Source organism: Telopea speciosissima, chromosome 6 (assembly GCF_018873765.1).
Source record: "Telopea speciosissima isolate NSW1024214 ecotype Mountain lineage chromosome 6, Tspe_v1, whole genome shotgun sequence".
Taxonomy (NCBI): domain Eukaryota; kingdom Viridiplantae; phylum Streptophyta; class Magnoliopsida; order Proteales; family Proteaceae; genus Telopea; species Telopea speciosissima.
Genome location: NC_057921.1, coordinates 60,620,375 through 60,647,910, shown reverse-complemented (window position 1 = coordinate 60,647,910; position 27,536 = coordinate 60,620,375). Strand labels below are relative to the sequence as shown.

The 27,536-nt window shown below is 37.7% G+C and overlaps 2 protein-coding genes across 2 annotated transcripts; both read right to left on the bottom strand.

Annotated features, from left to right (window-relative positions):
- Positions 1 to 362: 362 nt before the first annotated feature.
- Positions 363 to 19,217, bottom strand: LOC122663630 (protein HOTHEAD-like). The gene is made up of 7 exons (XM_043859231.1): positions 19,213 to 19,217; positions 15,258 to 15,262; positions 2,583 to 2,676; positions 1,648 to 2,289; positions 1,162 to 1,556; positions 514 to 1,079; positions 363 to 422 (listed from the first exon to the last, which is right to left on the bottom strand). The coding sequence occupies exons 3-7, from the start codon at positions 2,665 to 2,667 to the stop codon at positions 368 to 370; spliced, it is 1,743 nt and encodes a 580-aa protein (XP_043715166.1). The 5' UTR covers positions 2,668 to 2,676; positions 15,258 to 15,262; positions 19,213 to 19,217; the 3' UTR covers positions 363 to 367.
- Positions 6,411 to 25,591, bottom strand: LOC122663628 (SPX domain-containing membrane protein At4g22990-like). The gene is made up of 11 exons (XM_043859230.1): positions 25,482 to 25,591; positions 23,538 to 23,611; positions 22,002 to 22,122; positions 20,247 to 20,558; positions 19,934 to 20,038; positions 19,335 to 19,789; positions 10,498 to 10,799; positions 10,033 to 10,217; positions 9,178 to 9,368; positions 7,290 to 7,423; positions 6,411 to 6,806 (listed from the first exon to the last, which is right to left on the bottom strand). The coding sequence occupies exons 2-11, from the start codon at positions 23,588 to 23,590 to the stop codon at positions 6,568 to 6,570; spliced, it is 2,097 nt and encodes a 698-aa protein (XP_043715165.1). The 5' UTR covers positions 23,591 to 23,611; positions 25,482 to 25,591; the 3' UTR covers positions 6,411 to 6,567.
- Positions 25,592 to 27,536: the final 1,945 nt, after the last annotated feature.

Here is a 27,536-nt window from a genome sequence, read left to right as displayed (position 1 = left end):
ACATCTTTTTTACTTTTAACCAAAAATAAAAAAAAGAGTACATCTTTTTACTTGCTAAGTACATACCTCTTGATGGATTCTCTGAGAAATTTATCAAACAGTTTAATGCCAATGGCCGAAGCTGTTTTCAGATCATATGAGAGAGGAAGAGACTTTCATAAAAACCATAGAAATGTATTTATTAAATATTGGAGTTCCATTGAAAAGCCAACACCTGCTCTGCACAAACGCCATTTTCTTTCTTTTTATTTTACACTTTAGTTTCGAACAGAGACTAGTCCTAAACTCCTAATACACAATGGGACACCCAAAAACACTTAAAATGAATCTCCCAATAATCAAATGCAGAATTCCCTGTGATAATGTCTTAATTCGATCTGTTCATAGCAAGTCTTTCGTTTAGAATCCTGACTCCCATGTACCTGCATCACCCAAATCAAATATTAACAACATGAACACAAGACTACAAAGTGATTGATTAACCAGTAACCCCTCTAACAAATCCATGTTTACCTTCCAAGCATCATGACAGTGGCTTGAGGATTAGTACCAGGGGAGTCATGGAAGGTGGAGCCATCAATAACCCTCAATCCATCTACCCCAAGAACCTTATAATCCTGATCAACAACCCTGCCCGTCTGGCACCCTCCATGATAATGCCAAATGGTCATCACAGTGTCCTTGCAGAACTGCTCCAACGAAGTCGAATCGTTGTCGTGCCTTGGCAGCAAGTTCACAGGGAAATTCGATGTCATGTTGATGAGGGCTTGAATGGAAAGGTATGGATACCTGAAATTGGAGAAGGCTTTGGATTGGATCACCTTCTCTATAACTGTAATCCCATCAACACACCTCTTTAAGTCCTCTGGTTCCCTGAAGTAATTGAAGGTGACCAATGGGTTGTCCTCTGGGTTCCTATTCCGGAGCTCTAAATGCCCTGTTGACACAGGACCAATGATCTTCTCTATGATGAACCCACCTCTGAAAGCTTCATAACTAAGAGCTTTCATGGCTTCTGTTGCTTTTGCTATGGCTTCTGGTGTCCTCTGCTTTGGGGGCACAACCGATAACTGCCCAGTCTGCAAAAACAGAGTCCCATTTCGATTTCAAGACTGCACAGATTGAGTCATAATTCATGAATAAGAATGAGTAAGTAAGAACCTGAGGGGAAAACATCCCAAAGTCTCTTTGTGGGGCTGAGCTTGGAGATCCAAAATTGGAACCGCTAGCAGCTTCAATGTAAGTTCCTAGACGAGTAATGCCGACCACTTGTATGAGGGAAACCTCAACAGGATTGGGAGAAGGGCTGAAGACAGCATTCATGGGGTTGTCTGCCATGCCTTGACCGACCAATGGCTGATCCAATGTCACCTTAATGTTGTGAGACCTAAGGTGCTGTGCTGGTCCCACCCCACTTAGCATCAACAGTTGTGGGCTTCCAATTGATCCAGCTGATAGAATTATCTCATTCATTGATCCTTTCTTCAAGTAGGCTCTGTGCTTAACTCCTGCTGCGTCTCTGAACACTACTCCATGGGCTATGGGTCTTACCTTTCCTGTAATATATATGCAATTAAAGATATCTTTCATTAATGAACTAAGTTCGTTGAGGGGTTGAGGGAGAAGGAGGGTTCTTGGAATTCTTACCTTTGGTCCTAAAAAAGATCCTGTGAACAGTGGCACGTAGAAGGACAGTAAGGCCTTTGGGGTTGGCGTACTGAAGTAGATCAGCCGCAGTGTGTCGATGGCCATCACGATCAAAGATGGTTCCACCAACCTTAGTTCCATAAATGTGATCATAAGTGAACCCATTGAAAGGCAATATACCAGCTTCAATCAACCCATCTCTGACTGCAGATTGCCACTGAAGCATGGGAGGTTCAAAGGCAACAATCTTCTCTACCCATTGGTAGGATTGGTTTACAAGTGAACCATCCCAGCCGGCGTCTCTGACGTAGTCAGTGCTTGCTCGGGTGTAAAACCCGGCGTTCAAACAGCTTCCACCGCCTAAAACTCGTGCACGAGCGTTGATGACGCCGTCCTCGGAGATGAAACGTTGGGAGGCAGAGGAAGGGGAAGTATCGGCGAGTGTGGCACTGAAGGATCCCAAATTGGTTATGTTTTGGTTGCCGTAAGGAGAGCCTCCTCTCTCTATTAACAAAACACTTGCGTTGTGAGAGAGTGTGGCAGCCAAGGGACAGCCTGAAGTTCCTCCACCCACTATGATGTACTCATAGTATGACACGGCTGGTGCTGAAGTTGCTTGTTGAACAAATGTGTAATTTGGAACTGCAAATTGGATAGATCGAAACACAGGGCAATTTGAGTACTAAAAAAACAACAATTTTTGTCATGGAAAATGAAATCATGGTAGCACAAGCACGAAGAAGTCGAGATCTCGATTGCTTTCACGTGGAGGGGAAGATTGTTGATTTCTATGAAATGACCAAACAACCCCTGTTTTGGCTAGATTGGATCCCCGAAAAGTCAGGACCTCAATTCGGCTCCTTTCCAACCGTGTGGTTAGAGGACAGGAGAGCAAGATATAACGACTAGCTTTTAAGAATGAGCTCTACAAATACCTTTTTGAGCGTGACTGAGACTATGAAAACAGAGAATTCCAACGAGGGCGGAGTTAATGAGTCTCCACCAGAATCCGGAGCCCATGATCGCTTTCTCAGAAGGAGGAGGTGGTGGTGGTGCTGGTGGTGGTGAGATTCGAGCTTTCAAGCTTTCAAATTTCTCCAATCCAAATCAGTTTGTGAGGACTTTACCTGAGCCTTGAGCTGCTATGAGCCTATGAACCAAAACGAAACTGAGAATCCAATAAATACACCAAAGCAAAGTCCAAACTCAACTACATTAACGGCGAAACATCACACACGATGCAAAGATTCCCTCTCTGAAATGCAGGACGTGTGACATCCGTTTTCTGCGCTTCTCCAGTCTCTGCAATGCAAGAAAGCAAGCAAAGCACTCCCCCGACTTTGAAGCAACCCAGGTGACCTGACCGGTGCATAAATACAAATCCAAGGCCCTTTGATGCAACTTTAACATCTTCTTCCCACTCTAAAAAAGAATGGCTATGAAAGAAAGAAAGAATTTAATTTTGAGCCGTAATCGGGGAGGAGCTGATCTGGATGTAATTGTTAATACAATAAATGAGAGGAAAACAGTTGGGGGGGGCGGGGGGCATTAAATTACCTGCAAGATTCAGTGTGGCTCGCTCTTCAAAGAGATTTTACGTACCTCTTCTGATCAATTTACGTGTGGTTGGCTGGTTGTTGCAGAGAGAGTGTGTGTGTGAAGACTAGAGGGTCAATTACAATGTGCTTGAGATTTGGTGAAGTTGGGAGCTTGGTTGGGTCAACCGGATTGGCAAGGGTTGATACTTATTCCTGCTTGATCCTGTAGCGATGGATCGGTACGAATTAAAAGTAAAGTGATAAAAAATATCAATTTTTAAATGAGGAAAATCCCTCTGATACAGGTCGATCTGGATCGATATTGAATTAGTAATAGTTGAGATTGATAACATATCCGATACCAATTCTTAAATCCCTGGTTAGGAGTGTTGGTTTCGATCCTTTAACAGGTTAGATCTGTGGAATTGGAATCAATCAAATTTTTATTCAACTCTATTCGGGATCAATTAGAATAAATTTTAATAAATCAAATCAAAAACCCTAAAAAAGTATCTGATTGGGTTGCTTGGAATTGTGTATGGCCGATTTCAATCCAACCCTGATTCCTCAAACCCTGGTTAGACCTCAACAGTCTAAGTGGGGCTATTCCCTTGAATTTGGTTTGGTTTGGTTTGATTTAATCACAAACCGGTTAAATGTGGGTTTTGCAACATTCCTACGGTAATGGTTGGAGTTTGGTAGACCTTCTACATGTTTAGGATAGGTTCTGGTGTGGAGAAAACCCTAGGGCCTCACCTTGGGTCCTTTGCAAAAATTAGCAAACACCTTTGCTTGTTTAGGGATTGTATATATTTGTAAAACACGAAAACCAGCACTTCACCAGAATCTTGATGGAAACCAATTAGTAGTTTTTAAAATAATTGTTATTTTTCCATTCTCTTAAATAAGAGTGGTCATTTTATTCAAAAATTCCAAAGAGAGTCCAATTCATTTATATATTTTTGGTACTAATTAAGGTTTCGTTGATAAGTAAAATAGGGTCACTTCATAGTTTATTGTGTAAAAAACAAATATCATGTGAATTTTACAATCTAATTTAAAAGTTTCCAAGTTTCCAACTTTGCTCCAATCTTTTTTTGCTTCACAGCTACCTTGAGGATAAAACATAGAGAAAGATAACGCTACCTAGTACTGTGTCGTGCATGGCATCTGTGTCTAGACACAGGGTCACGTGAAATGATTGCCGCACCTTAGGGATTTCCACCTTTCCATGACAGTGCGACGATCATTTCATGTGGCCTTTTGTTCTGTTTGATGCTGTTTAATTAGGGTTTAATGTGTGTTATGGCTCTCTCTTCCGAAATCCCAATCACATGCCTTTTAAATTAGGAAGGGAGGTCCTACAAGAATGAGATGAGAGCCTTTGCATTCTCGAATTAAGATGGGTTTTAACTCAAATAAATGAGATTCAACTACTTTTTTGCATTCTGTGTGGGGCCTATATTAACTCTCTAGGGTTTTCGATTAGGTCAGGAGGCCTCCTAGTCCAATACTTTCTTGGGTGTGGGACCTGCTTAACCACCTTTTCAATGGTGAGAACCATGAAAGGAAATTGTATAGGCTGGGCACATAAATGGACCTGTTTATATTTGGCCTTTTTGGGAATGAACCAGATTCTGGACTATTAAATTTGATGGACCCATAGGAGTCATCTTTGAAGACTTTTAACCCAAAATTCCATTAAATGATCCTAACTGCCCAGGCACAGCCCCTGATTACATGGGACACAGGGGGGCCCATGAGAATGAGAGCAAAGCGTTGGTGTCGTCTTATTTCTTTCTTTTTCTGCTCTTTCTTATAGCCACATCAACATGGAGAAGGAATGGACCAGAATGGTAACCTAATAACCCATAGGAGCGTGGAAAGCTATACGGACACGGCTAAGCCACAAAAGTCAAAACACATCCAAAGCTGTGTGGGTCCTACTACCTTACATGGGACCCACTATGTTTTGCTGTTATAGTGCCACCAGAATCAATCCAGAACCCTGCGGATCCCAATGCCCAATGCTTTATACCGATCAGCTTATTCAGCTCTCCATAGATTTCAAGTCGATCCAATGGTTGATAGATTAGTTTAATTCAAAATTCTAAAATATAAGGCTGCTGAGTTGCTCGTCTACCAACCATTAGATCGACATGAAATCCACATGGCGGTTTATGAGTTGAGTATAACACAATAGCCACTCAACCCCAGGAGGCAATGAGCTCGATGCATGTAATAACTCTTCATATACTGATATAACAAATATCCTTTTCCTTCCATAAATTCCTCTCTAAACATTTTTAATGGGAAAATGGAAGACCATTTATGAAAACAAAAGAATACGCATCATCACAAAATCATATGTAAAGCCTTCACATACGAGGAGCTAATCCGGATTCCGGGCACAAGGTATTTTTGAGTCTAAGATGCACCCATCTCTTCACGGAGGCCTCGAGGCTAGAACTTCCCTGCTGTGGATTATAAGCTATGGCCTAAGCTAACCACACCACCAGAGGCCTAAACAACACCCACCTTGCTCATTTTTATTCCCTCTAAATTTGCTTGAGAAGAAGCCATTACTTGCTAAGGTAAAAAGTTCTGGCAGTATTCTACACACCCCTGGGTGCAATTGTGCAACCAGAACCTAAACATTAATTGTGAATAAGTATGGACCCAACCTGAACCCAATCCAGATTGTAGAAACCAAAATGCAATCCATGCCACAGGTTTTGGTCTGGTGATTTTTCGTTTTTTGGATAGGAAAATAGACGTATATTAAAACAGGTCTGGTGATATATCAAAGAGAATTCCTATGAAAGAAGGGAAATTTTCATTTGGGAAAGGAGAAAGTGGGTGAAGGAAGCACCCACAGATCTAAGGCCATCGAACCCCTCCCCTATATGTACAAAGTTGAAAAGACCCTATACTGTTCACATATGCCCATCCAACACCAATGAGTGCAAGAGAACAGATTCTCTATGCTTGCTCAGAGAACCTTCTCTCTATAAATAATTATTAGACTCGAGGGCAGCCAATGAGTGCTTTCTGGATCATTTCTTCCCTTGTATTGGTCACTGCAGATAAGGTTGCACGACTCCCATTGAAGATAACTTTTATGCCATCCGAAATGCCACAACGCAACATTCTATATGGGCTAATGAGTAGGTGAACTGGTGATTTCACAGAAATAAATGACAGAAACAACTACTTGATGGGACCTTCATAGAACTGATTGACAAATTATTATGTTCTAAAAATCTAACAATTGGCTTCCAGAGTAACTATACAGCTGTGACTTAAGAAAGTTTAGAGGGAAAAACCCTTTTGGGAAAGAATGGAGGCACATGCAGATGACTGGGTGTCCAAGGATATTAAATCAATAGAGTGAGTTGTAGGTGAAGCAGGTGGCGAGAATGGAGGATATGCAAATGAAGAGTGAAGGAAGTAGGGTTACATTCAATAGCCTACTCTGTCCCAAGTACCCAGCCAGTGTTATCGTGCCGTCTGCAATTACCCGAGCCAAGGTCCCAGCTTCTGTTGAAAGTAGTCCACCATTGTAGGTCCCACGAGCAAGCCTAGATGACATGACCCGAGATAGGAGTGATAGGTTGACACCTGCATTGATCGAGCAAATGTTAGTGCAAAGTCAAATACTCGAGTGAGGTAATCATATAAGAAAACTGATTCAATTAAGAATATAACTAACAACCTAGACTGCAATTCTTCGATACTATTGACAGTCATAGATGAAACTGAAAGCAACCAGAAGTGGAGAAGTTGATGAATGGTAGCTAATACTGTCACTAGTTAGCAATAACATAGCATCAACCCTGTTATTTGCCACTTTTAGAGAACTAATACAAAGGGAAAGTTGATTCTCCATTATTTCATGTAGCTGCATTAAATTTAATCCTGTCACTTGTTTCTTTTTATAGTTGTAAGTATCTTGCACCGGATGGTAAGACTGGCAGTAATCTCAGCAACTAAAATTATGACCATTAACATCTCTGTCAAATAACTATAAACACCAGGAGCTTAGCCAGATCTAATACATGATGAATTAACATTTCATCAAGAAAACATGACAATAGGTTTTACCTTCAAGAACCTCAGCAGACACGAATGTGATGAGTGCTGAACAGACATACTGTGGTACAGAATATGGGCCGAATACATGGAAACTTAGGAGTATGCCTATCCCTACTATAATTTCCGATGCCAGTAAAATTTGCCTGCAGTCAGGTAAACCAGAAACTCTTCACTTAGTGATGCAAAAAAAAAGACCCAGCAGAAATCATCATTTCAAAGCAAGTTTATGTATTCTGAATTAGATATCATGCATAGGAGCAGAATTCAATAATTAATCAATCTAAAAGCACTGTATCATCATTCTTTCAATTGCCATCCAAGGAATTTCAAAAATAAATTGCTTATCATGAATAGGAGCAGAGTTCCATAACAGATCCAGCTCAAAGCACTGCATCCTCATTATTTCAATTGCCATACCCTACGAACCCCAAAAATAATGACAAAATATTGATAGTGAAGTACAATTTTACTTTAGCTAGGTACATTATCTGCGCATGTGAATCAGGAACAACTAGAGAGTGCATGCATAGTTGAATATTTCAAATTCAACTGACATGTACCAAAACCATTTCCACATTGGTTGTTAATGCGTACCAATAACTGACGCCAAAACAACAAGTCTTGCAGCATACCAATATTATTTAAATGGTTGTTAGACTCTGCAAAATAAATAGGGAATATAAACATTTCCCCCATATCAGCAGCTCGGCAAAGACCACTGTGCTTGTCATTTGGAATATATAAAAAGCATGGAACCAAATAAATAAATAAAAGACTGAAACAGCACTTAGAGAGATGCCCAAATAATAAACTACCATAAAACTGCCTGGAGTTACTAGTTGAGTAGCCTCAGTTTCCTTTCGCGACAAAGGGTTAGAGATATGGTTTTTTAACTGATTACTTTAGATTTCTTAGAGCCCAATTTTTTTTTTTGGGAGGGGGTGGGGGGTGGGGAGGGTGTATGTGTGTGTGGGGGGGGGGGGGGGGGCGAAGAATAAAAGTTAGCTCACTGTCACCAGGTCTGCCCCACCCTCTTCTTATGAAAAAAATTATCAGAGAGGCAACTGACCCCCTACAATCCCATGCTTCACGTCCCTGACATGAACTGGGAACACGAGGAACAGCTCTTATTGAGTAGACCTATGTTGAAAAGAGTTGACATCAAAGTGCATCCCTCACTTCAACGTACATATGTTTCGAGAACCACAAGGGACAAGAATGGTCAAAATATTGGATTCCTTAACATAGACTAGTTGTTCGTTTTTATGCTTTACTCAATTTCTCCATTTTGAGACAGTAAGTAGTGTAATCAGTGGTTGGAGTTATAGTGAGAGTAGGAGCTGGTGGTACACATCAAAGGAGAGGGTAAATCACAAATTTCTAATTTAAGAATGAAAGAAACTTTGCTCAGTTATTCTCTTGCTGCACACATTCATGGTGTGAAGGTTAATTCCTTCAAACCCTAGGCAGACTCCGAATTTTTTTCTTGCGTTCTTTTCTCTTTTATTTTCCATGTAATTTTCTGACATGCAACCACATTCAAGAGATGACCAGACATTACTGCACATTAGAACTGTCAAATCCATCATTCATACATTTAAGTTTTGGTCAAAGCCTTCCATCCCACACATCCAGCAAGCCTAAATTCTTTCAGAGCAGTAGCCAATAATCCAATTTCCACAATAAAAATCTGAAATTTCATTTCATTTATTGCCAAGTGCAATTACCATGAGCTATTGATCTGCTAGCCAGATAAACTACCCTAGATTTTCTGACTACCTTAATTGAACCCTCTCTTAGACATTGGTAAGAGTGGGCACTAAATAATTTTAAGACAGTAAAAAGTAGAAACCTTAATAATAAGCATATAAAAGGCAACATCATTTGAAAAACATACCTGTCTTCAAACATGTTGCTAATGTAGCTTCCGACAACAATGTTTACTGGAAGTACCGTAAGCCCAAGACAGGCAAGAAATATTGCAACTGAGCTGGTTGACCAACTAAAGTAATAAAACGTAATGACGCTAGACTCAGCAAGTAATATCTCCATAGCATATTTGAGCATGAAGTAAATCAACAACTGCACCTGAAATTCAAAAAAGACAAAAGGGAATCAATGACAGCACCTGAAATTAAACACAAATAAGGAATTTGATTAAGGTGAATCATAATATTGAGGTTAGTAGTGCCTTAATTTCAATAAGAAATAGTAATATACATGGAAGCTTTGGTTTCATACAGCTCCTCAGCTAATGACATTATGTTTTGCATGCACAAACATAATGTCGAAGAATCAACAAATTTCCAACAGCATATCTAAGGGTTTTTTTTTTGTAGTGGGGGGGGGGGGGGCAACATGGATATCCAGTCATGAATAAATAATCACCACTACGCTACACTTCACATCACAATGACTAAAGAATTTCCAACATATATCAGATGTACATTTCTACCAAGGTTATGACTGAAAAGGTAAAATAAGTGTTTAAACCGAAAAAGAGATGGGATTCTATTCCTTGGTTATTGAAATTAAGGATTTGGGGGGGGGGGAGGGGGGGCAGGGAGAGGAAGACTAAGAGAGAGAGAGATGACTTTCAATCAAATTTGTATGTTACATAGGCATGCGTAATACACTAATAAGGGTACGAGTATAAAATGATATTTTTAAAGTCTATTATTATGAATAACATGCTCTTATGAAACCCGGAAAACTGTCCATGTCAAAAACAAACTTGGAATTAGTTACAAACCTTTACTGATGGTGTAAGCAAACGATATGCTGATGCAATTGAAGCAGCTGGTCTGTGTGATTCCTCAGAAGCTTCTTCACTTCCATCACATTCTTGTTCACCTTCTTCATCTTGTTGCTTGTCTTCTGAATTTAAAAGCAAAGGTTGTGCCAGACCTTTTTCCATTGCATCATTTTCTGCTGGACCTGACACAAAAGTAATCATTTTTTTTCTGGGTAAATACTTACATCGGCATTAAATATCATACTAATTATCATCGATGGAAAAGTTTAAATTGCAAAATTTTTTAATAATATTTCAGAATGAGGGGAAGAGCGAGTAGTAGGGTTATTTTAAACATAAAGAGGTTAAAGAGCTTAAAATATAAAGCTCATAGGAACAAGTAGTCACAATCATCACAAGATTGAACAATATGCATCACTGAAAAGGGGGGAAAGCACAAGTGTGAGCTGTAAGATAACATACGAGCACTAGCTTCCTGTTGTACGTTTTTCGCTTCAGTCTCACGAATAGGTTCTTTAAATGAAATCCACAACCATATTAAATAGATGAACCATGCCAGTGCCATAACCCAACCAGGCAGGGTGTCTTCATTAAATGTTAACTTGTAAATTTTAAAATTAGTTTGAAGAAGTCCAGCAAGAGCCGGACCACATGCCATCCCAAGAGCACTAGCACTGACGAAACCTGCTGAAGCCTGCATTCGTATTTTAAGAGGAACCCAATCACTAATATAACGCCGGTTAACAGCTCTTGCAGAACCCAACCTGAAATATTAGAGGACAAATCATTGTGTGACAGAACTCAACATTACAAAGAAACATAAATACACTTGAAAGAGTTCTTTGTTTTTACCAATATTACTCATGATAACAGAACGGAAAAGTGAAACCAGTTGAAGGAAAGTACGAAACTTCACTGTTGTATCTTAAAAAAAGAGCAACAAATAGGGTCTATACAATTACTAGACCAAAAGACATAATAAAACCAATTGAAATCATAGTTGTCACGTCGTCACGGCGATCTAAGTTGGTGGAGCGGTCTCATGTCGGTATATCGACATGTCGCCCGCCATGGCAATCATATTGACCATGTTTTATTTTTTATTTTCTCTATTTTTAATGTCATTTAGTATGCTATAATATATACCATATAACATCAAAAATTAACATGAAAGTGTACTACTAATCTACTATGGTTTAATTCATGAAAGTGTAATATCCATTAGTGTATATGAAATCATGGATTATCAAATAATTGATAGCAATAGTCTTGCTGATAATAAAGTTGAAAAATCATGAGAGTTGAGATATAATTCATATGAAAGTGACTACAAAAGTAACAAAACAAAAAAACAATTACAATAACATAATTTATATTGAGTGAATAAAGCTAATAAACAACCCATCTAAATAAAAAAAAAATTGCTGATGTGAATATGTGATTGTGTATTAGTCAATAGTGTATTAGTGTTTTTTGTTTGATTTTTTAAAATTGTTTTTATGTTATGGAAAAAACATTAAAATAAAAAATGGTTAAAAAAAATTATTGTTAAAAAATTAAGTTTTATAATTTGAAACAACAATGTCGCCCAATATGGCCATATGTCGTGGTATGACGTCCATGGCGACGACATGGAGGCCATATCGGTCGATATGCCCACTTCTCCAGCGATATGACGCCATGACAACTATGATTGAAATAAAGAATGAGATTAAGTTTCACTATTGTATTTTGAAGGATGGGTTACGAGTATGGTCAAAGAAATAACTGGACCAAAAGTTTCAAAAACATATAAAGCTGTCATTTTCTCCATTTAGGTATATGAGGCTTGTTCATAATTCCAGGCCAGAAAATAAAAAGGAAATTAGATAGCAGTCTAGTTTATCAGCCATTTCCCAATGACTCCAACATTATGAATCCACAAAGTGCACAAAAAAGAAGATGAAATATAATTTCATAGACTGCAGAAAAAATGTTTCACATAGAATGCCTACATGGACGTTCAAATTTGTACTCCAACTTAAATTCGGACAAGTCTTTGTAATGCAATTTGACAATCCAGATTATGGATCTCAAATGCAAGTAGGCACAAAGATCAAATTTGTGATCAGATCTGAGATAAGGAAGCAACTGCATCGTCAAGGGAAGAAATCAAATCAATGGAAGGGGAGGAAAAAGAGATGAGATCAATCTGCTTGGAAGGAAGAAGAGAACAGACGAGAAGATAAAAAATCAAGTATAGGATACCAATCCCATATGCATTGCTTAACAATACCAAAACTCATATTCTTGAGTCTTGACTCAAATCATCTCTACTTGATGCGAGGTGTATCATATATATAAAAACCTTCTAAAATTCCTAAATTGACTCATAAAAGGACTCCTAATTACTCTAACACACTCAATAAAGTAAAATAGTAAATAAATTCAAAACAGAACTCTACCTAATTATGAAATATTAAGTATCCTAATCTAACTCAAGCACTCAACTTAACTACTAATCTCATGTACTAACTTTATGAGTTTTGATCCCTAAGTAAGATCATGTCTGCGGCATTCAACACTCTTCAAAGAAAATGGTATTTATTTGTGCTTGTGTAAGTTCATTCCCAGCATTAGAGTGCTCAATTGTTGAGTGGATTTTGCTCTCTTTGTAAGACCAGCTTTGCAGCTTTAGGGTAGCTTCTATCATATTTGGTTCTCATATTGCTCCCTATGTAAGTCCATACTTGTTTGCTTTAGGCTTCCTTGGTGAAAATTTAAATATGTTGGAGCCTATATAAGTCCATGTGTTATGAATGTGAAGTACCTTGATTTAACTGGAATATTTTAAAATGTATGGCATTCATTTGTGAATTATTAAATTATGGGATTTATGAAATGAATTGTTTGATGCCTATGATGATGAATTTGGATTTGAATTATTTTAAAAATGAATAAGTTATTGTGAAATCAATATGTTACGATAATGTTTTGGCACCCGCATCGTAGCTTAATACATTATTGGTTATCATTTTGCTACTATGAAAGTCCATTGCTTCGGCGATAGGTATCATTGAATTTGAATTGCTATATTTTGATGCCTATATAAGTCCATCCTATGGCGTTAGAGTGGTTTATCTCATTGGAGATTTCCCTCTCTTTGCAAGTCCATCACCGGACTTAGCAATCCGATGCTTCAATGGTCATTTTCTTGATTGCTATGTAAGTCCATCTCCAGCTTTGGAGTTCTCATCTCTTGCTTGAGTTGAGTTCTTCACATAAGAGCATTCCCATTGGCTTTAGACGTATCTTATTTGAATTAGAATTCTTGTGATGTCTATATAAGTCCAAGTTTGGTTGTAGGAACATATTTTCAAATGACATATTTTCTTGTGATGTCTATATTGTTGTGTTTTTTCAATAATAACTTGTCATCACCAAAAAAAAAAAAAAAAAAGGAGATAGTTGAGATAAGGATCGTTGAGTAAACAATCCATGATTTTAAAAGTTTACATGTTTTAGTGCTTACAATCTATTTGTGTGTGAAAAAGTTATTTGCTCTTCCAAGTATTGCAATGAGTTTCCAGGTTCCAAGCATTGAGAAGCATGTTCAAGAGACCTTTGTCATTGAGTGGTGGAGCATAACTTGAAGATCAAGCCAAGCCATCCATGTGTTTCAAGCAACTCGAGCCAAGACTTGAAGACATTACAAGTTTTCTTGAATGTGTTCCTAGAATAATTTTTTATTTTTGTGATTATATAGATGATCCTAGGATGTAAAGATCCCAATAGCTCAAGTTCATTAATCACCTAAAGACATAAATTGGAATACCTAAGATAGGTGGCTAATAGTGCAAACTGACTAAGTCAAATGAACCTAATGGTTGATATTCATCATGATCCTTGACTTAGCCCTTTGGTAACCTTTATGGACCTTATATTGGTTCACTAAGCATGGTAAATGAATAAACTAGAAGATATGTCCAAGTGATATGAGTTGTGTAAAGAATAAAAGAAAAGGAAAAAGAAGAATAATGTGGCTGCAATCCTTGGGGAGTTAAAACCGTCAGGTTTGACTCCCCACTTCTATTTGATAAATAATAATAGAGTAAAGGATAAAACAGGAAAAGAAATGACAAAACAGGCCCTACGGCATATCAAGATTAGCGCCAAGTGCTAATCCCAATACCTCGGATTCCTAACAAGTTGATATTGGTAAAAGGCCCAAAATAGCATGGCGGTTGATTGAGCAACCAACCAGTATGAATGTGAGCGGTCCACCGATGAGCATACAACAGATGACCGGTACATGCACCGTTGGTTACCAAGAACACCACTATACAGACGGTTGATACAACGGCCGACTGGTAAAATCCTAAGAGGTGTTCAATTTCAGTCTACATGATTGCGGTCGACCGGTGATTTGAAAATAGAGTCGTTAGAGGGTTAAACGGATAGAAATTGGACTGTTGAAATGCTCCTCCATAAATAGCCTGGCAGTTGATTGAGCGGCCAACCAGTATGAATGTGAGTGGTCCACCAATGAGCATACAACGGATGACCGGTACATGCACCGCTGGTTACCAAGAACACCATTATATAGACGGTTGATACAACGGCCGATTGGTAAAATCCTAAGAGGTGTTCAATTTCAGTCTACATGATTGCGGTCGACCGGTGATTTGAAAATAGAGTCGTTAGAGGGTTAAACGAATAGAAATTGGACTGTTGAAATGCTCCTCCATAAATAGGAGAAAGTTGAGTTTTCTAAAAAACCTTTCTGGGCAAAGTATGGGGAAACTCGGCTAGGCTAAAACTTGAATATTCCACAACCTATTAGGCAAAAGTGTGGTTATGGTTTTCTTGGCAGAGGTTAAGGCCATGGTGGTAGAAGAGGCGGAGGACAACAACCTAACCAAGGCATGCGTCAATGTACTTACTGTGGAAAAATTAATCATATTGTTGATACATGTTGGGGGAAGCATGGTAAGTCCCATGTATTTTCCTTATCCCAAAAACATCTGCATCTACATCCACCACTATAATTGCTCACTCAAGTACTGGCACATTTCATGCTTCTTCCTCTTCTACACCTTGGGTCATTGACTCCGGTGCCACCTCCCATATGACTGGTAAGTCCCATGTATTTTTCTCATTTTAAAAGATTAATCACCCTTCTTGAGTCATACTTGTTGATTGCTCCTTTACCCAGGTGTCTGCATCTGGTTGTGTTTCCTTACCTTCTCTTCCTATGTTAAATTTTGTACTTCATGTTCCCAATTTACCTTTAAATCTTATTTATGTTAGTCAACTAATTAAGTCCTTGAATTGTTCAGTTACCTTTAATCTACTTTTGTTTTTCAGGATCTCAAGATAAGGAAGACAATTGGTGGAGATCGTGAGAAGGATGACTTATATTATTTTAACAGTGTCTCTCCTAGTGTCGTTTTTGCGACTTCTAATGTGTCCTCTCCTCTTTAGTGGCATTACCGGTTTGAACATCTCTCTCTTTCCAAGCTCCAACGTATGGCTCCCAGTTGCAAGATTATTTCTCAACTTGAGTGTAAAGCATCATTGTATCTCATTCCCTTCTCGTGATGCTTTCAAAGTTCTTTGTTTTCTTTAGTTCATTCTAATGTTTGGGGTCCATGTCTTGTCAAAAGTAAATTTGGTTGTACTTTTGTAGACAATCATTCTTAAATGACCTGGTTATATTTGTTAAAGGATCGATTTGAATTTGGGGAAAATTACATGATTAGCTACTTTTGAGTTTTCATTAACAAAATTGTCCACCTATGTTTGAGTTAACAAAAATAGACAAAAACAAGTTTAGTTTTACAAAACTAGACAAAACAGTGACTCTCCTTCCTTCCTCGGTAGTTCCCCTCTGAAAAAATCTCTTTTTTTTTTTCCTCTGTTATTTGGGGTAGCAGAGAATGGCGGTGGCTGGGACAAGGGTAGGGTTGCAGGGAACGGAGGATGCCTGGGCGAGAAGGCAATGACAGGGGTAAAAATGTCTAAAAAAGTAAGTGTGGGAGGGAGAGACACTATTTTGTCCAGTTTTGTAAACCTTAACTTGTTTTTGTCTATTTTTGTTAATTCAAACATAGGGTGGACAGTTTTGTAAATGAAAACCCAAAAGTAGCTAATCATGTAATTTTCCCTTGAATTTTTATCTAACTTCAAGTGGTTTTATCTAAATAATGCTTTAGAGTATACCCAACGTGAAATATCTGAATTTTGTTCTAATCATGGCATGATACATCAAACCAAGTTTACCTATACTCCCCAGCAGAATGGTGTTACGAAGAGGAAAAACTGGAATTTTCTCTCTCTCTAATGATTCATATGCATGTTTCGAAGTTTTATTGAAGTGATGTTTTTCTAACCGCTTGTTATTTGACAAATTGTATGTCATCTACTATGGTTGAAAATCAATCCCCTTTTTCTATGGTTTTTCGCCAATCATCTTTGTTTGGTTTACCACCACAGGCGTTTCGATATACATGTGTCATTCACATTCTTCGCCTTGGTCTTGACAAATTGTCTCCACGTGCTACCAAGTGTGTGTTCCTTGGTTATACTCGTACTAAAAAAGGTTACCAATGTTATGATCCAATCACACGCCAGCAACTTGAAGTGCTAATGGCACCTTTTTTGAAACCACACTGTATTTTTCTGATGAGAGTCATAGGATGGACACAAACCTTTTTAGTTCACCTATTTTTGTTGTTATCCTTCTTACCGACTCATCTACTACTTCCCCCCAGTACCTTTGCAGGTGTATATGCGTCATCCCAAGTCAGCTTCAACGGCTCTTGCTACTCCTTCGTTACCGCCCTCTACTTCATTAGACTCCTTACCTGAGGATTCTTCCTCCATTGGCTTGCTGGTTGGTCTTCATAAAGGTATTCGCAATTGTACTCAAAAGTTTATTATTGCTTAGCCTATTTCTAAGTTTGTTACTATCTCCCTCCTTCCTTCTATACTTCACAACATTGTTTTGTCCTTGTTTACAAGTTATGTCCATAATATGTATTAGAGAGCATTGTCGTATCCTGGTTGAAAGAGTGCTATGGATCTAAGGATGGATGCCCTCGTTGACTCGTCAGACTTGGTCTCTGATTGACTAATCCCCAGGAAAGGAACTTGTGAGACGTCATTGGTACACTATTAAATATCTTCCTGACAGATCTGTTGAGCGGTTGAAAGTTCGCTTGGTTGCCAAAGGTTAAACTCAGACATATAGAGTTGACTATTTAGAAACCATTTCTCCAATGGCTCGTCTTAACTCTATTCGTGTGCTTATATCCTTGGCGGTTATTCTTGATTGACCTCTGTTTCAGCTTGATATAAAGAATGCTTTTCTCTATGGTGATTTTGTGGAGGTGTATATGGAGCAACCTCCTGGGTATGCTGCTCAGGAGAGACTGAATCAAAGGTTTGCTGTCTTCACAAGGTTATTTATGGCCTGAAATCGTCCCCTAGTGCCTGGATTGATAAATTTACTAAGGTTATTGGTGGTTATGGACTCACACAGTGCTTCTCTAATCACTGTGTTTGTCCATCGTCATGGTGCCAAGGTCGTTATTCTTGTTGTGTATGTTGATGAAATTATATCTGTAGCAATGACTCTTCTAGCATCGAAGATGTAGAGGCATATTTAAATCAACATTTTCAGATGATGGATTTAGGAATGCTCAAATACTTTTGGGAATCGAAGTTGTTTGTAGTAACAAGGGTGTTAGTATATCTTAAAGGAAGTATGTGCTTGATCTTTTATCTAATTCTTCCTTCTCTTCTTTCTCTTTCTGACCATGTAGGGACTGGTTTTCCAGATTCTCCATTGTTACAACTCTAACTCACTTAATAAAGTAAATAAACTCAAAGGAGAACTCTATCTAATTATTAAGTATCCTCTAACTCAAACACTCAACTTAACTACAAATCCCAAGTAATAACTTTATCCCCACTTTATAGGCTTGTAAATTAGGCTCATTACAATGAAACCCAAAAAAATAAAAGGCAAAACCTATAATATAACTATCCAAAGGTCAATTTCAGCCCATTGAATTGCCAAATTGGGGGCCTTCTAAACTTATACATAGGCATCCATACAGGATTAATGTCTAATGCAACTGCATCACTTTGGGCCATGTATAAATATATAGTACATCCCACTATTACAACTAAAACAAAACAACACACATTCCGGCAAGCATGGAACTAAATTTCGGTCAAAACTGCAGGTTTCGACCGAGACAACTCGGTTTCGTAGCTAACCGAGACAAAACTTAGGGGAGTTTAAAAAATACCAAGTTTCGACTGGTTTCAACCAATTTCGACAATATTTTGGAAATTTTGATAGTTTCGACCAAAAAATACCAATTTCGACAATATGAGGTGGTTTGGGCATGTGCAAAGGAGGCCTGAGGACGCTCCAGTAAGGAGTGACCTGATCCCGATTGAGGGAGCTAAAAGAACTAGGGGCAGGCCCAAAATGACCATAGGTGAGGTTGTGAAGAATGACATGCAAAGTCTGAGTCTTGTGCCAAGTATGACCTCAGATAGAGCCTATTGGAGATCCACGTTGTAGACACCAGGTAGCTGAGATTTTCCTGATTTCCTGGGCTTGCCTCTTTTCCTCTTACTCTCATTTCTCATTTTCCCATTTATCACTTTTCTCATTTCTTCAGTTTTATTCTTCATTTTTCTTACTTATACTTTGTGAGGACCTCTGTTTTCCCTTCTTTGTTTGTATGGATCCATGTAGCCGACCCCATTTAGTTGGGATAAGGCTGATTTGTTGTTGTTCGACCAATTTCAATGAACCCAGTTTCGGTAGTTTTGACCAGTTTTGACCAGCCCATCACATGTCAAGTTTTACCCAAAAAATACCAGTTTCGACCAGTTTCAACAAAATTTTGGTTTTTGGCTGGTCGAAACCTAGGTCAGCACTGAAATCTTTATCCTTGCTGGCAAGCAAGCTTACAGTCCACATATCCCTACCAGTCTCATTAATTACCAAACTGACATTTACTATGCACATGTTAGACAAATTTCAAAAACTATGAATGAGATTCTATAATATAAAGCAGTAAACCACTTATAAACGTCACAGTTAACAAGTCTTTAGTGCAACTACAGAAGTTTAATACAAGAAAGCAGTACCAACATATTCACACAAATATTTACCGGGTAGTGATCAAAAGTAGAACTTGCTATGTGCCAAGTGTAAGATACTAATAAAATTGGATAAACAAACAAAATCAGAAGTTCCATCCATGAAGTCATTGGACAATAAAAGAATCACTTACCCACAAAATAGACGACCAATAAGAAGAACTGCTATGGAATCAAGATCATAAGCCAATGCATATAAAACATTTCCCACAAGAAGAACAATACTGCTAAATATAAGTGGCCTGAAGTATGATTTATTTGACCATGCACTGAAATACACTGAAGAAACCAACTGTGCAACAGCCATGGACCCAATCACAACACCACAAACTGTTGCTGCAGCTCCTAAGCTCAGCGAGTAGTTGTCCGCTGTTGGAACAACAATATATGTGTTGACCATATAGAGGAAGGTGTTTGCTAAGTTCAAAAGAAGTGACATGAAATGATAACTCTCATCATCAACATGATCCTCCAATGGAGTTGGTAATTCTTCTTGCATAATAAGTGCATGTTGTCCGAGAAAGTGAAGGAAATTTGTGGAATGTGTCAACCTGTCTACTGCAGCTTTAATTGAATCAATAACAGGATCCTGCAGAAAATACAATTTATCAGAAATAAATTCCAATTCACTATGAGCTAACCCTCGCCCAGTGAAAGGTAACAAAAAAAATTAGCGTGTGAAAACTGAGGAAACTTAAAACAAGTCAGAGATTGATATATAGGAAGATATAACCTGAAGAGGAACTGCTGGCTGATCATAAATTGATAGGTAGCTTCCATGACGGTCTTGAAGATCAGCGAGATTGCGCGAAATGGCTCCTACAACAGCCCCTATCCCCTGCATGTTCCATTGTCAATCAATAATGCTTTAATTCAGGTGAAGAAGCAAATGCTCTAATGCACGATTGACATGACTCTTATTGTCTTAAGGCTACAAGAAGTTAGGAACTAAAAACTGCATCTTCAAATAGTAAAGACGATAGAATCTTCAAAAAAATTATGAAGGAAGAAGAAAATGGTTCACCAAGTTAAATAGGACACATTACCACTTGTTTGAACACTTGCTGGAGCTGGGAATAAGGATGATTTGCACGAGTTGTGACATAATAATCAGTGAATCTATACCTAAAGCGTTTATCGAACTTCTTCAGTATCTTACGCAAGCCAATAGCATTCATCTCAACAAAAAAGAGAAGCCTTAAAAGATCTTGTCCCACCGCTCTATATGATTCTCGCAGTTGAGCTATTGAGGATATTTCTGGCTGCTGTAGAAGAGCCTCATGCTGTTTATTAAGCTCGGCAATCCTGCTTGCAAGTTGCCCTTGTTGTTCTAAGAGAAACAGAACAATCTTTTCAATCTGAAAGCACAACAAACAGAAACAGGGATGAAACTTACTCTGGAGTCAACCTCAACAACAAAGTCACTGGAAATGTGATAGTTCATTTGAGTTACAAGGAATAAATAAGTAACAAACTATAATACGCCAATGCATCCTCAAAAAGCACAAAAGCATAACCAACTTTATCATCAATTGTGATCAAGTCAGCAGACTGTATGCTTTCCACAAAATGCAATACCAATATCAGAGGGACCAGGGGTAACAAGAGAGTAACCATAAACATTCAGTTTATAAGACTGTACAAGTGGAGGTACTCAAGGCCTCTAATAATGGACATGATAGACATGCTGCCTAAGGACTTAACTACAAATGACATATACCATTATCATTATTATAGAATTGATGATCCTGTGGGAAGATTTATTATTATCCTTAACCTGCTTGACTCATTGTGCTCTTGCCACATACCTTATGTCCCTTCCAATAATATATCTTCAAATAAGCTAGCTTGTGAAGGCTAATAATGGCTCATCCCCCCCCCCCCAACTATTACATTCACAATCGTAAAGGTATGTGATAAAATAATGACCCAACATCAAGTCAACTCACTAATAGGGTCAATAACATTGTCTGACCTTGAGCGACCATCAATGTCCCACACTCCCAACCCCCCCCCCCCCCTTCCCCAACGACAGACATACTAGCAAACTTTATAAGGGGCTCTTAACATGGCCTCAAAAATATCAAGGCCATTAAGAAGAGCCTTGAACCATTACGACTTCATAATCAATCACCTAAAAACCACACAATAGAAGATTATTAACTATTCCACTTAGTCATTTTCAGATATTTGGTCAGATAACCATTGCCTTTCAATAGAATTGGGTTTTAACCATAATTACCATGTTGCTCTTCATCTGAAATGCAGTACTTTCATACCATTTGCAAGTAAATTTCTGATGGTACAGAGATGAAAGTTAAAGGAATAGATGTTTAAAATATCATATTAATCAATTGACAAAAGTAGAAAACCATGAAATGTCTGGTCATTGTGGGACAATGGTACAGTTTCATGTTTCAGATTATTTAGAACTTATATCATTGCATTCATATCCTTCGAGTCCTCTTTCAATCTGAGTTTAAAAACATCGATCTCTGGCAGTGGCACAAGCCGTCAACTAAAGAACCATAATATGAGACACAAAAGCCTACCCTCAACAGAGTTTATTAGAGACCAAATATTATAAAATTGTGAAGCATACCCAACTGACCTAATGAATCAGATAAGTATGATTTCTTTTCTATTTCAGACAAGTATAAAAATGCCAGGCTGGTTAATGAAAGAGAAAGTAGTAACACGAAGGAAGGAATAAAGTTGTAAAATTTACATCACATTTACACATAACTACTTATTCAAGCACCAATGTGAAAATGTGCATTTCCAATCTATAATTATAATACCTGATTATCGAGCATTCTTGAAAATTCCTTGAGAACATAACGGCGATCTTGTGCTCCAACCTCAATTTGTTGAGAGTACTGCTTTACTTTCTTCTTCATTAATTTGTAGTTGATGTAGTATCTGTACGAAATCAACAGAATGGAGTGTTAGTTAGACCTAACTATGGCTACAGAATAAAGGCTGAATTATGCCATATGGCCCGTATAAAAAACTGGCATGGATATTCATATCCCATAAATAAAGATGGGATATTACATGGTAACAGCCTTGCAGGGACTGACTATGCAGATAAAGAAGTTTGTCTATGTCTATCGAAATTTGGCCAATAAAGTGGCCCAAGCCAGCCTCTGCGTCACCTCCTCATCCTCCCTCATGTGGCAAGTGACACCATGATAACCCTAAAATTACACCTACTAAAGCAATGTTCTCGAACTGCAGGAGATGGAAAATATTTTTTTAAATAAAAAAGGCTGAAAAAAGTTGATTGTGTTGCCTGGTGGCAGAGGATTATTGAGTCAAAACTTTTGACATGATAAATGATAATTCACCCAAAGAACAGACTCTTCCAGCCCACAGACTCCACGACAATGCCCAATAAACCTATTAAACACTTGTTCTGTCATATTACAAATTTACAATTGTAGCAAAAAATATTTCTTCCCTATTAACAATTAGTGCTCAATCATGGGAATGGATGACAATGAAATGAAAGTAAATTGCGCCTTATGATTGCAATCACAAAATCATAACAGAGTGGAAAAGCATAGTGATTTGAATTCCGCAAACAATTATGGAAGAAAATTGTTAAACTTCACCATTGATGTGGTATCAAAGTTACAAGCAACAGTATAGAACTAAAGGTGAAGGTGATGAGCCAAGAATAATTAAAATAAAATAAAAAAGGACAGCAAAGCAAATCTGATTTTATGAAGTAGCCTGGCTAACCTTTGGTGCATACTTCATACTATAATTCTCTAACATTGATTTGGACAGGAAAACTTTAGATCAGATATCCAAAGTTCCAGTCTTCTTACCAAATATGCTACATGCTAGAGCAGTCGAGCATTGTAACGTCACATAGACACAACCACAGTAATGATGATAGAAAGTAGGAAATGAAACATTCTTCTTAGGAGAACCATCCCTTCCAAAACCATTTCGTTTAACAAAATGGTTTTACCTCTCTAGGACTCAGAATTTTGCTCAAATGAAGCAGTTTAATACTTTGAAGAGCAAATATGAATATGCAGAATGTGTCTTCTTCTGCAAACATTAATATCTGCTTGGAATTTTACCCTTTCCCTACAGTTAGGACAAAGCAATTCCAACAGAAATCTTTCTTCCACAAGATTCCACTTTGCTGTGCTTCCATACATGTTGCTATCCAACAGTATTTCTAACAAGAAAGGATATTCAGATCTGGTTTACTGTTCTAATAATTTCTGAAATAAAAGGAGGGAAAAACACTGCGAACATTTCACCGAACAATTCCAAATAAAAAATAATTAAAAACATCACAGATATACCAAGCATACCTTTGCCATTCTTGAATTTGAGTTTCTTTCAACTTCTTCCCAAAGGCAACCATCTTTGAGTAAAATTATTGCAACTGTAGACAACAAATAAGGAGGAAAAAAATCCTAGGTTATTATAAGATTGAACAGAAGAATGTAAAAATAATACAACCACAATGGATTTCCAGAAAATCAACGAATATTCCACAATACCAATGACACTTCATGTCATATATTATAAAATAGCTAAGTTCTAGATATCAAACAACTATAACCTTAACATTTTCTCCCACCGCCTCCATAGATGTTAATAGAGAAATAATCCAGCAATTATACAGCTTCATTCTGAAGTTATATTCTTAACAACATATTATAAAATTTTGTCACAAAATTTCCCCAAGAACGTCACTTTGAGTTGCAAGTACCCTCCTAAGAATCCTGATAGGTGCATGCAAATTTGAAGCGTGGGAAGTGAACCATATAACACAAAAATAAAGGAACCAAATTACTCAATCTTAATTCCTAATGTATATATATCAAAAGAATCATGGATGGGGGGATGGCTCATTAAAGAGGAAGAAATCGTAATTCCAAAGCTCAATCATACTTTCGAAACTATGGAAAATGCATCTAAGGAGATCTTTTCAGTTAGGTTTCATGGTTGTATTTTTCTATTGCTTCAAATAGCAATCAAACACTTCAACATTACATCAGGTTCCTTCAAACAGATATTGTGAGTTAAGACCCGTGAAGAATCAAGACAACAAATAAATTGTACTGGAGCCAGTTACGTGTACTCCAGTAAAAATCACAAAAAAGAGCATCCCAGTGCACAAGGCTTCCGCTACTGCAGGGTATCGGAGAGGCAAATGTACGCAGCCTTACCTCCTGCTTCACAAGAGAGGCTGTTTCCAAGATTTGAACCCGCAACCGGCAGGTTGTAATAGTACAACTTAACCATTGCACCAACGCTCGCCCACTACTCCAGTAGAAATCATAAGCTACCACAAATCATAGTTCCAGTTCCTTGGCCTAAAATCAGCAGGAATTATGCAGCTCTGTTGCTGATTGAAGCTCATTAAGTACTGCAGAATGTTTCACAAACTTCATAATGAAGGAACTGAATCTCAGTTTCTTTGGAGTAATAGTCCAAAAACTCAGATGGCACTTATTAACAGAAGCAAGGTTTGTTTGAAATTCACAATGTTGGCCAGTGTGGCATAACCAATTTTCACTGCTGTCCCTTCAAACCAAGTTATATTGACTAAGACGACACTGGCTGTGATCCACTTACTAGTTCCTTCATAGTATTTATTGGGATCTATACTAAGTATTTCGAAATGCCAAGAGATGAACAGAGTTAACCTCTCGCAACTTCTTCTTCTTCAGAGTGTTCACGCCTAGCTACTGCTGCTATTCTCATAAACGCACAAACTTTGAAGAACACAAGCTAAAAGAACCAGAAGAAGAAGTCAAAAACCTCGAAAACTTCAAGTAAAGTGAAATGTCAATTTGAAGTAAACTCAGATCTACAGGTTGCATGCAACATTTCTGGTTTATGAATCTTGGAGAAACCATTAGAAGAGAGATAAAATAAAATCAGATTAGAGCAACAAACTCTTAACCGAAGTTGAATTCACCTTCTATTTGATAGAATTCTAAACTATGAAAACAATTTATATAAACATCAACAAACAGAGAAACCAGAGAGAGAAAGAGAGCTTCTTCTGAAACATAAAAACAAAGCGACCAACCGGCAATAAGAGACACAGAAAGCTTCTCTGAAGCACAACAACCGAGAAACGAGCCTCCTGATCCTCACGCGACCATATGTATCACTTTCTCCCTGTCTCTCTCTGAACTCTGAAGCTTTTTAATCGCAGCGAGCGAGAAAAAGAGAGAGCCTAAGGGGAGGAGAGCCTTTGAAGAAGATTGAATATCGAAAATCGAATACAGCCAGCTTGCATAATCGAATGGTTTCGAATCACAACTGTGAAATTCGAACCAGTTTTCTTCTATAAAAAAAAACCCAAAAAAAATTGCGAATTCTCCGTTACAACCGAAAAATCGGGATCTTCAACAGAACAAAGTAAAGCGGGAAAAAAACAAGAAAAAAAAAAAAAGAGTTGGAATTATATAGGAGAATCGTCACCGACCTGCGGGCAAATTCTGTTTGGTCTACGTGGAGCATGGTTTGAGCCTTTGAGGGATTGGCGGATTCGTATCGGTATTAGTCTGTCCGATCCCATATCAGTAGATCGGTATGGATAGAGGTAAAAATGTATATAGACCGATCCAGATCGGTATCGGATATCGATTACTAAAACGATGATGTGGAGATGATGTGGAACCATTCTTTCTTGTTTATCATCTTTTCATAAAAAAATGTTTGGTATGAATCATCTTTCCATAAATAAACATAGAAAAAATGAAAATAAAAAAGGTTTTGTCCCGTCACTATGGCTAGTGAAGCATGAGACTTCACTATTTGTCACGTGTCAGTACATGGAGCTGTCCATATGACGGAGGACTAGGCAAGTATTTCACTGGTACAATTTCAACTTAAAATGAATAGAGGAGTGGCTAAAATTACAAAAATGTCATTCTATATTCATTGTTATTTGATAATATTTTGGTAATTTTACTAAAACTTTGAATTAGAGTTTGAGCGACTTTCTTTACTTATTTTGAATTGAAATTTGACCATTGAAATTTATGTGGAATTCTCTATCGCATGGATTAATTCATATATTCCTAAGTAGCAAATAATAAAACAGCATACTTCACTAGACATAGTGACACGTAGAAGGACATATAAATAAAACCATTCACCCTCTTGAGGATTTTTTTTTGTTGGTAAACCCCTCTTGAGGATTATACTTAGAAAAAAACTGTATTTTTGTAAAAGAAAAAAAGGTAGTATTTTAAGGCTGTACAACGTATAATCCTATAAAGAGAATTATTGACCGAATGACTGAGATTTGGGAGGATAGAGCGAAAAAATGAATTGAAAATTAATTTTTCTTTTTTAAGAAATTTTTTTTTTATGGAATCTTTTAATGGAAAAAACAATGTATAAGATTACAAGGCAAATGCTAATTATGGTATGTTAAAATAATTTATAAATGATTTAAAAAGAATGTGAGAAGGTGCAAGGGAGACCTTTAAATGTTAAATTATAATTCGGGAAAGAGAACACTATTTTATCACACAGCGCACGTCACCCCTGCGTCCTGACATGGGGGCGTGCAAAATGACTACCGTACCCCTTAGAACCCCAAAAATAATCAAAGGTCTGACGATCATTTTACGTGCCCCTATTTCAGGGCACAGGGCAACGTGTCTTGGGTGACCGGATGACGTTCTTTCTCCCTTATAATTCCATAATTTTAAAAACAAGATTCTCTATATTATAAGTTGGCTATGACAGTAGCCTGAGGTCCACATCTACTGTGAAAAGTGGAGATCTAGAGCACTTGTTAAGACTTGAAAAAAAAAAAAAACATTTTTTCATCTTTTCTAGTTTCTCATGATTAGAGTCTTTAGACAGAAAGGGAGTTACCTTTATATCGTGTGTTGGACGATCCAAACTCTAATGAAGTTAAACAATTACATGATTAAGAAAGAAAGCGATAGATGTTAATTTAAGAGACATTAGGACACAAAAATAGTATATTATTTAGGTGCATGAATTTTTAGTTTCCATACCAAAAAGAATAGCTTGAATCAACTAAAATAGGCCTGAACTGATCCAATACTTACAATCTTGCTATTGGGGTTTGAGTTGGGGCTTGAGTATGGTTTGACATATCGAATCAGATTGGTTCCAATTAGGAAAATTATCTGTTCCATTTTTTGCCTGCTCCATTACCCCCAAGACCCTCTAATAGGAGGTGGATCCCACTCAGGCAATGTGGTTGAATAGGGATAGGATAGTCATTTCCTCCTTTTTGAGAAACTTGGGGAAATGAACTTGCCCAGGAAATGAAACAAATAATGATCCTTCCAATTATAATGGGA